Here is a 10,525-nt window from a genome sequence, read left to right as displayed (position 1 = left end):
CTTGTCAAGTAAACTTAAGTCTCGCTGCGGTCAGCTTAAGGATGGGCCTATCTTCATTGTACTTTCACCCGGTTACATTTTCAAGTACGCCTCAAACGCTACTCAAAACAGTCTCTAGGGCTACCGTGGTACCGCCTCCTGATCTTGAAATTCATCGAAAGAATTTCACGGCATTTATGATTAAAACTTTTTAGACTGTTGCCTTATTTATATATGTTCCAGTAGTTGTTGTCACGACTTTTTATTCTTAGGTTTTAAAAATTTACCACGTCCAATAAACATTCCCGTACGAAAATATTCATTAAATGAAAGCAGCTTAATACACGAGAAAAAACCTACATATTTGTCTAATTAGTTAAATGCGGTACAACAGTCGACTGTAGGCGTCGTCAAACTTTTTTATATACGGCGGTCTTATAAGGACTAACGATCGCGAATATTACTTTTTGTGTCAAATTTTGGTAACTTTATTATTATGAAACGAGTAGTTCATGACGCAAAAATCACTTTCAAATGTGTTTCTAGTAAGGCTGTACAATAATATCGGACGACGCCTATAAAGGATTTCTATGTTTTTAAACTTGCTTTCGGTCCATTAATAAACATTATCATTAGTCTGTATAACAACAATCGTATATCGAACAACCCTGACATGAACATAGCCTACTAACTAACAAATGTAGGATATAATATCGGCCAATAGGGCCCAAGACATACGTTTTAGAAACCTTTGCTATTACTTGTAATGTATTTGTTTTCGTTATAATAAAAAAGTTAAATGTAGTTTTCCACATAATCAAACCGTACGTATTGACGAACAAAAATTTTTGAAAAAAATGTAACACAAAGTAAGAATACCACTCAAAAATAAGGATGTTACGTAGAAATAAACACGTTAACGACACTATACTCGAAAATATCCACAAATCTTAGAAGAGCAACTCTGCTTCCGTAATGTAATAAGACCATAACCATACAAAAAACGAGATTTTTTATTCAGTTTTTTACAGCATGAAAGTGGAACTAGACATGTGATTGTGTACTTTTTTGCCAAATACATTGTGCAAACACGTTAGTCGTTAGGCTACGTGACGTCGTGGTTGGATAATTATTACACAGACTAAGCAAAGTGCCTTGCCAAATATTGCAAGCTCAATATAGTGCTAGTTGATTGACACCCTTTGCATGATTATAAACATGTCGACGTACAGGAATTCAGCTTAATGCCCTTAACTAAAAGCGTAACACTAACTAGTCGGATATATAATATATGTATTATATATATCAGTATAGCTTTTAGTAAGGCTTCGACTGCAGAAATTAGGAAAAAAAAAGTAGAATTAGGAAAAAACAAATTGTTTACTATATAGTCATAGGAAAAAGAGCATTTTTTCACATCTGTTAGTGAGTCAACTTTTGTTTATAATTACGTGTTTCGAAGGACTAAATTTTAATTATTGTTCATTTTTATATTGTACCGGTATGCAGTTAGGCACAGTTTACACAATACCGTGTTCATGATTCTCTTAGTAAGCCAAACAAGTAAAGAATTTGACAAAACATATATAAAACTATACAAAAACACAGTAAATATTCGAGATGGTCGACATCAAGAATTGATTTATTGTTAAAACGCCTCAACGTTACATGTAGATGCTTGATATTCCTAGCCTCACAGCAATGCATTTATACGGCCTTTTTGAAAAGACCCACAACCCACAAATCCCTGGGATTTGCGTTGGTTACCACTTACGATCGCGATAAGCAAACATAAAGTGCTCACCTAATTTTCAGTTTCGCTTGGAATTTTATAAATAAATGACTAAACAAACAAAAAACGCAATTTAAATAACTGTTTAAGAATTCTAAATACGAATAATGAACTCAAATAACTAGTACAGAAATAACCAATTTGCAGTTAGAAACTGAGAGGTAAGAACTTGCGCCATGTGATTTTCGCTAGCAACATTTTGCGAAACTAGAATCGAAAAAAGTCATCAACATAGAAATTAAACATGTTTCTCGCTGGAACACCTGTGGTAAGATTGATTGTGATTTTGTAAATTTAAACAATAGAAATGGATCTGGAACTTGATACAAAAGCATGGTTGGACAAACAAAGAAAGGCAAGCACATGGAAGGAAGAGTTTGATAAAGATGGATATTTAGTAAGTATACCAGGGTAATACAAAATGGTCAACTATTTAATTGTTCTTTTGGGGGCCTGTCATAACCACAACTAAAATTCCAATCAAAAGTATATTGTTGCAACGAATTAAAACGTTATCAAATAGCATTAGTGAACGTTATTTTCAAGTTAATGTGAGACAGACAGCCACCGCCTATTGCAGCGACTGTCGGCTAAAACTTCGCAAAAGACTTCTCTAGAGAAAAAGCTCAAAGCCGTTAAAAAGCGACATGTATATAGCCAATACGTAGGAAGAAAAAGAACACGAAAGTTACGTCATATTTGGCCAATAAGACTGGCCGGCACTCTGAAAACATGGCTAGGCATTACAGCGGCCATTCTAAGGCCAATTTGCAGCGGGAGTCAGACGCCAGCGAAACAAGTGGCTTGTTTTGCAGAACGTGAGAAAACCACCCGCAAGACTGACAGTTATAGATTACGAGATTAAAGGTTACATGTCAAGTTTGAAACTAGGCGAACTGAAGCAGGAAAACTCAGGAATTTTACACACAACAATACGGAAAACTTTGCATCATCAAATATGATATTATGTAACTGAAGAACATATTTGGCAAACGAAATCTGAAACGCGTAATCTAAAGCCCTATTTAAAAATTCGTAAGATAACTTAATATTAATATGAACTCTAAGATTTGGCTTATGGCAATTAATTAATTTGGGTGTTTAAGTGTTGATAAACACGTAACAGGGCCGAAATGTTTTACTTAAATATTTTAATTTTGATTCCACCTGCTTGGTACGATTAATTGTATGTGATATGAATCGCAGGCACTAAAATGAATTAAAAGTAATTCTCAAGGTGAACAATGTTTTTAAATTCCCATGGTGACGTTGTAGTGACCGTACCTATAGAGCAGGGGTCGGCAACCTTTTTCCAGTCGCGGGCCAAAACCAAACTCAGAAAGGTCTCTGCGGGCCGCACAACATATGTTAACTGAGATTTCGTGTTATCACAATTTTAAAACAACTGTATCTTAGGCGGGCCGCGGATATTTTTGCACTTTGAAAACGTGCTGAATTACATTTAGGGAGGTACAATGTTGGCAGAAAGCGCGAAATAAGCGTTTGCTTGGTTTGAAATTCGAGTCCACACGTCGTCATCCCAACTACTAATGCAAAATTGTAATAAAACTACTTTGAATAAAAAACGCGATAATTTAACAGTTAATCTATTTGAGTGTTTGTTAACCATTTTAATCCGGGAACACCTAACGAGCGAAGCGAGCGCGTTTTTTATTTTTGGTATAACTTTTCTTTTAAATTTCTTGCGAGTTTTTATTACAGTTTCACAAAAATAATAGTTAAAAAAATTATATTGTCCAATATTTTTTAATACGTTTTCCGATTGTCCGCGACTCACTTGGCAGCCTTCCACGGTGCAACGGTAAATAAGCGCTGATCTAGTTCCAAACCAGCATTAGAACGTAAATAAAAACGGACGGAGAAAGGACATTCGCGCCAAGCGCGAAAATTTTTCGCATTTATGTAGTTAAAATAGTCAAAAAGTATTAGAAATGAACTCGTGTCCAGTTTGTCCAAGAGGCGGCGGGCCGGATGAATAACATTGGCTGGCCGGATCCGGCCCGCGGGCCGTAGGTTGCCGACCCCTGCTATAGAGGTAGAGATCATATTCTTATTGTATTCTATTAAGCGCACCTTCTTCTTGTGTTTGCATAAGCTTTGTATCTACTGTCTTTGTCAAAGATCGCCTCTGACTCTCAGCCTAATATGGTATGCGCCGCACTCGTAAAAAAATGGAATAATCACGCGGGTCTCAGGAAATCGTCTGGAGGACCGCTTGTTTGGCAGCTCTGGATTAGCAAACTTCAGAAGTTTTGGCAAACTTCAGAAAACTATCTTTGAAAAAATTTGCACAATGTCAAACTTCCGTTTTTTCCAACTTCAACATGATATCATAATCCAATAATTTAAATGGTTTTACTGCTTCAAAACATCTTTTTAGTACTTATTTAGATAACTTTAGTTTTGGACCTGAAGTCAATTAATCCTTTTTTTTGATGTTTATTTCAGAAACTTTCTGGTTTAGGTAAATTCAATTTTCCATTAAACGTCATAACCACACAATACATTCTTTATTGGGATTATAAATTGTTAAAGCCGTAAATCTATGCTTGAACTGTGGTTTAGTTGTACATACCATGGGTGGAAATGCGTACATTTTTGCCAAATCTAAACCAAACCGCCCAGAAATGTGAACCTTTTGCTAAATTTGAATATCATTATAATTTTATATGATATATATGGAATAAGCCAAAATTGGTGTGTCGCAGAAGTTTTCAAAAACTGAAAAAGGTGTCACGAGAAGCTTGTAAACAACTGATTAAAAGTGTTATATGATGTTAACCGGATAAAAAATAACTTAGAGGCAGCTCTAATCTACGTATTTTAATTGTGTTTATTCTTGGTTTGACGTGATTAAACACTGTTATGCGACAGCTTGTTAATGTTGTAACACAATTTGAAGTTCAAAGTGACACCTGTTTATATTTCGAATTAGACAATCTCGGTTATTAGCAAATAATGTTTTTTAAGGTCATTGAAGGTTTGCTGACATTGAAAGAAGTTGATTTTTACCGATCGATTTACGACAGACTATTGAGCAATGAGTTCGATACATCTATGCACAGACAGGACCTTGGTTCGCACGTCAAACGAAAGGTTAAAATATAAATTTAAAACATTTGATTGTAGTTTACAAGATGTGAAGTTTAAATTAAGGATTTTTTGATAGATGTCTATGATTTATATTTGCTATTTGCTTTTTGATAACTAAAGGGGGCAAAATAAAAACAAAACAACTACATTGTGACCTCCTAAAACACATAGCTATATAAGATTTTGAATAAGCTGGTGTAAATGTGCCCACAGATTGTAAAAAAAAATGTTTACTTTAGTTTCGTTTTAATTTAGGTGGAAAAAAACGAAAATATTTGTCAAATAATGTGGCCGTCGTTATATTTCGAAAACCTCGAGCAAGAAAAACTTCATTCAAGAGCGCACGAAATTGCAAAAATTGTTCTTGGAAACGACGCAATATTTGATTTTGACATGCTTATCTCTAAAGTTGGTATAAAATATGTGTTATTTTTTAATATGCAACATATTGTTAATGAATAAAGTGTTGCTACAAGGCATAATATTATTTTAAAATAACTGTTGATATTATTCTTTATATTGAACATAAAATGTAAATTCCTATCTAACTATGGGCAGGGTCTATTTTATACACATTATCAATCGATATCCGAAAAAGGTTTATATCTACATTTCAATTTTAATGGCGTAGATTATTCCTGTTAAAATATCAGGTCTTTCTTGACGGTTGTTGAGTCCACAGGTAACATATTAAAAATCAGGTAATATATTGAAACAAAGTTGTTTTTTACCACATAAAATACAGCTTATGGGTCTTGACTTCCTGTATGACATGTATTGTTTATTGGTATTGCGCAAAGTCTAATCCTAGTTTACTTTCAAATGCTAAACTTGTCGTGGGTAAATGCGCAGGCTCCTGGTACAGATACAGTGACCCCGATGCACCAAGACGAAAGTTATTGGCCGGATATGCCCGACAAGCGCGTGGTAACCGTTTGGGTTGCTCTAGACGATGCCACGCCCGAAAACGGCTGCATGTGCTTTGTACCCGGCTCGCACAAAGAGGAAAAACTCAGATCTTTCCAAAAGGTCAAACCTGGACATCACGTAATTTGTTGTGAGGGTGACCAGGTAAGGCCACGGCAATCTAGGCCAGTGATTCTCAAAATGTTATCCGTGGCACACTATAGAGATATTCTTAGGTTTGCCGCGTAACTGTTGTGTTTAGAAAATAACATATTTGTTTGAGAAACAGTCCAACATACGTGACTTGAATGTCCACTATCCATAGCAAGACTGCGCAAATGTATAAAGTAATCGAGTCAAACTACATTCAAGGACGGCAAGCATTACATTTTTTGCGATTACTAGATTTAAACTTCCGAATTTGGGGCGCCACCATATATCGAGCGAACAACGTCGTACAGATGTTACGTTAAACATACGCGTGTTTTTTTATTTTACGTATAGAGAAACATTATGTTTGTTGGTGCATGGCCTCGCGCCTCGCGCCTGCATCAGTCCTCGCATAAGAAGCAAAAAAACATATTTAGCAAAGTGATTATATCAGGTTCCATATTTGGTCACAAAACTGAGCGATGTTACATAGTTTCTTCCTCACCGCTTAAAAACTACAACATAGACCAGGATGAATCAAAACAAACTGTATAATATTTTTTGTTTTGTTTTACCTTTTGTCAGTTGTATGTCCTAGCTCTGACTGTGTAGACACTTGGGAATTGGGTATTCAGTATACCAGGTTGAATTGCACTGGTTGTAATTTATATTGACATTTTCTCAACTGCAGTACGCCAAGTTGAAGATAAACGAAACACGTTATTTTATTATAAAACCATATCACATAAAACAAGTTGATGGTTTTTATACAGAGTGAGTTGGTAGCTGCTCCTATTGCAAGTGGGTCATGTACCTTGCATCATGGAAGGACAGTTCACCACACTGGTGGAAATAGAACAAAGCGACAAAGAAGGGCTTTCATTGTAAACTTTAGACCTAAAAGCATGGTTGAATGGGAGAGAAGTCATAACTTTGACCACGGTGAAGGGGTATGGAAGAAATGTAACGTATAAAATCAATCGGAACTGCATCTAAGTAAACATGTAGGCCTAGGCCTAAAATATGGTATTTTTCTGTCATATTTTAGTTTAGTATAAGCCAGTAGAGTTAAGCTGATGCTAAATTATAATTTGAATGTACGCTAATGTAAAACAATATTTATAATTAATTGTAACAATTCCGCATGCTAAATTAACTTTTACATTATTTTTGTAGGGTCTTTAACGTGCGGAATTTCATATCACTTTCAACTGTTTCGTGTAAAGTACTTACACTTGATTTTTGGCTTAGCAATAAAATATTTCATACTACATGCAACAAAAGCGTATTTATTTATTTGTTTGTTTAATTCGATTTTGCGACAATTTTTATCTTTAACGGAAAGCTGTTGCTACGCATAATAATAAAAGACGCATTTGTAGGTACAATGGTAAAAAAGTTATATTGTACTTGTGCAGCAACTGTCTACCACAGTTTGTATAGTTAGTCATGACTGTCATTAATCCATACTATCTTGTAGAAGAGAGGAAAAATCACAAATTCACTGACCTGTGGCTTGAGCTCAGCCTTAGTGGTAGACATACGATGATAAACAGGGTTGCCATACCGTCAGTCAGTTTGTGACTTTTTCTCTCTTCTACAAGATAGTATGGATTAATGACAGATTCACATGAATGTCAATATTAAATGTATTTTATAGAAAGAAGCGCCTGGCTAGCTCAGTCGGTACAGCGTTGGAGTCTTAATCCAACGCTCATGGGTTCGAGCCCCACATTGGGCGATCTGTTTTTACCCACATGATTAAAAATTGGTGTTGAACATGACAGCAATAGATGATTCACATGAATATCAATATTAAATGTATTTTATAGACTGTAGCGCCCGGCTAGCTCACTCGGTAGAGCGTTGGACTCTTAATCCAACGTTCGTGGGTTCGAGTCCCACGTTTGGCGTTGTGTTTAAGTATTCAAAATTGTTGTTGAACAATGAACATGACAGCAATGGATGACTCACATGAATATAAATATGAATTTCAAATGAAGTTGACTATTAATTTAAAATTAATAAATCCTATATGTAAATGTAAATTTATGTTTCAACATGTTGAATTTGTTTTAATAATTTTTCTTGGAAAAAGATTCTTCAATATAATGTTCAATAGTTTTAAAAGTATAACCGTTACTTATGACTTTTATGGACTGTAGCGCACTGCTAGTTTAGTCTGTAGAGAGTTGGACTCTTAATCCAACGATCGTGGGTTCGAGCCCCACGTTGGGCAATCAGATGTTACCCACATTGTTCAAAATTGTTGTAGAAAAATGAACATAACAGCAATGGATAGCTCACATGATTATCAATATGTATTTCAAATAAAAGTTGATTAGTATTGTAAAATTAATAAATCCTATATATAAAGTTAAATTTATGTTTCAACATTTTGAATTTGTTTTCACAATTTTCTTTAACAGAAGATTCTTCAATACTATTGTTCAATAGTTTTTGAAGTATCAACATTACTTATTTCTTTGTATATTGTAGCGCCCGGCTAGCTTAGTCGGTAAAGCGTTGGACTCTTAATCCAACGGTCGTGGGTTCGAACCCCACTTTGGGCGATGTTTTTTTCTCCATACTATTCAAAATTGTTGTTGAACATGACAGCGAAAGATGACTCTCACGAATATCAATATTTATTTCAAATAAAAGCTGAATTGAATTTTAAAATTGATAAATCCTATAGGTAAAGGTTAATTTATGTTTTGACATGTTGAATTTGTTTTTATAATTTCTTTAGAAGATTCTTCAATATAATTGTTAAAGAGTCTTAAAAGTATGAGCGTTCTTTATGTCTTTTATAGACCGTTGCGCCCGGCTAGCTTAGTCGGTAGAGCGTTGCACTGTCAATCCAACCGCCGTGGGTTCGAGCCCCACGTTTGGCGATCTGTTTTTCCCCGCATTATTTAAAATTGTTGTTGAACATGACAGCAATAGATGATTCTAACGAATATCAATATGTATTTCAAATAAAAGCTGAATTGAATTTTAAAATTGATAAATCCTATAGGTAAAGGTAATTTTATATTTCAACATGTTGAATATGTTTTAATTATTTTCTTTAGAAGAAGATTGTGCAATATAATTGTTAGTTTTAAAAGTATGACGGTTACTTATGACTTTGATAGACCGCAACGCCCTGATAGGTCAGTCTGTAGAGCGTTGGACTCTTAATCCAATGGTCGTGGGTTCGAGCCCCACGTTGGTCGTTGTACTTTTCTCCAAACTATTCAAAAATGTTGATGAACAATGAACATGGCAGCAATGGATGACTCACATGAAAATTAATTTGTATTTCAAATCAAAGTTGAATACAACTTTAAATTAATAAATCCAATAGCTAAAGGTTAAATTATGTTTTGACATGTTGAATTTGTTTTAATAATTTTCTTTAGAAGAAGATTCGTCAATATAATTTGACAATAGTTTTAAAAGTATGACCGTTACTTATGTCCTTTATAGATCGAGCGCCCGCCTAGCTCATTCGGTAGAGCGTTGTACTCTTAATCCAACGGTCGTGGGTTCGAGCCCCACGTTGGGCGTTGTGTTTTCTCCAAATTATTCAAAATTGTTGTTGAACAATGAACATGACAGCAATGGATGAATCAAATGAATATCAATAGGTATTTCAAATAAAATTTGATTATTATTTTAAAATTAATAAATCCTATAAGCAAAGGTAAATTTATGTTTCAACATGTTGAATTTGTTTTAATAATTTTCTTTAGAAGAAGATTCGTCAATATAATTGTACAATAGTTTTAAAAGTATGAGCGTTACTTATGTCCTTTATAGATCGAGCGCCCGCCTAGCTCATTCGGTACAGCGTTGTACTCTTAATCCAACGGTCGTGGCTTCGAGCCCCACGTTGGGCGTTGTGTTTCTCTCCAAATTATTCAAAATTGTTGTTGAACAATGAACATGACAGCAATGAATGAATCAAATGAATATCAATAGGTTTTTCAAATAAAATTTGATTATTAATTTAAAATGAATAAATAGTATAAGCAAAGGAAAATTTATGTTTCAACATGTTGAATTTGATTTAATAATTTTCCTTAGAAGAAGATTCTTCAATATAATGTTCAATAGTTTTAAAAGTATGACCATTATTATGACTTTTATGGACTGTAGCGCCCTGCTAGCTTAGTCTGTAGAGCGTTGTTCTCTTAATCCAACGGTCGTGGGTTCGAGCCCCACGTTGGGCGTTGTGTTTTTCTCCAAACTATTCAAAATTGTGGTTGAACAATGAACATGACAGCAAAGGATGACTCGCATGGATATAAATATGTATTTCAAATAAAATTGAATAGAACTTTAAAATTAATAAATCCAATAGGTAAAGGTTAATTTATGTTTTGACTAGTTGAATTTTATTTTCATAATTTTCTTCAAAAATTTCTTCAATATAATTGTTAAAGAATCTTATAAGTATGAGCGTTCCTTATGTCTTTTATAGACCGTAGCGCCCGGCTAGCTTAGTCCGTAGAGCGTTGGACTCTTAATCCAACGGTCATGGGTTCGAGCCCCACGTTGGGCGTTGTGTTTTTATCCAAATTATTCAAAATTTTT

At 34.6% G+C, this 10,525-nt stretch overlaps 1 protein-coding gene and 1 non-coding gene across 2 annotated transcripts; both read left to right on the top strand.

Annotated features, from left to right (window-relative positions):
• The first annotated feature begins 2,078 nt into the window (after positions 1 to 2,078).
• Positions 2,079 to 7,126, top strand: LOC146140388 (phytanoyl-CoA dioxygenase domain-containing protein 1-like). The gene is made up of 6 exons (XM_083392612.1): positions 2,079 to 2,168; positions 4,763 to 4,888; positions 5,141 to 5,293; positions 5,738 to 5,956; positions 6,715 to 6,891; positions 7,118 to 7,126. Exons 1-6 carry the CDS (start codon positions 2,079 to 2,081, stop codon positions 7,124 to 7,126), a joined length of 774 nt encoding a protein of 257 aa, XP_083248738.1.
• A 1,639-nt stretch (positions 7,127 to 8,765) lies between these two features.
• On the top strand, positions 8,766 to 8,838 carry Trnad-guc (transfer RNA aspartic acid (anticodon GUC)). Its single transcript has one exon. It is a non-coding gene; the product is annotated as a tRNA-Asp (tRNA).
• The last annotated feature ends 1,687 nt before the right edge of the window (positions 8,839 to 10,525 follow it).

The sequence above is a fragment of the Ascidiella aspersa genome, chromosome 6 (genome assembly GCF_963924565.1).
Source record: "Ascidiella aspersa chromosome 6, kaAscAspe10.2, whole genome shotgun sequence".
Taxonomy (NCBI): domain Eukaryota; kingdom Metazoa; phylum Chordata; class Ascidiacea; order Phlebobranchia; family Ascidiidae; genus Ascidiella; species Ascidiella aspersa.
Note: the sequence above shows the minus strand (reverse complement) of the source record. Positions and strands in the feature narration are given on the sequence as shown.

Bases quoted from the DNA above. Each gene is read 5' to 3' on its own strand.
- LOC146140388 (XM_083392612.1), top strand. From the start codon at position 2,079: ATGGATCTGGAACTTGATACAAAAGCATGGTTGGACAAACAAAGAAAG. The intron at 2,169-4,762 runs GTAAGTATACCA...ATGTTTTTTAAG, and splicing joins TTGATAAAGATGGATATTTA to GTCATTGAAGGTTTGCTGAC. The intron at 5,957-6,714 runs GTAAGGCCACGG...GTTTTTATACAG, and splicing joins TTTGTTGTGAGGGTGACCAG to AGTGAGTTGGTAGCTGCTCC.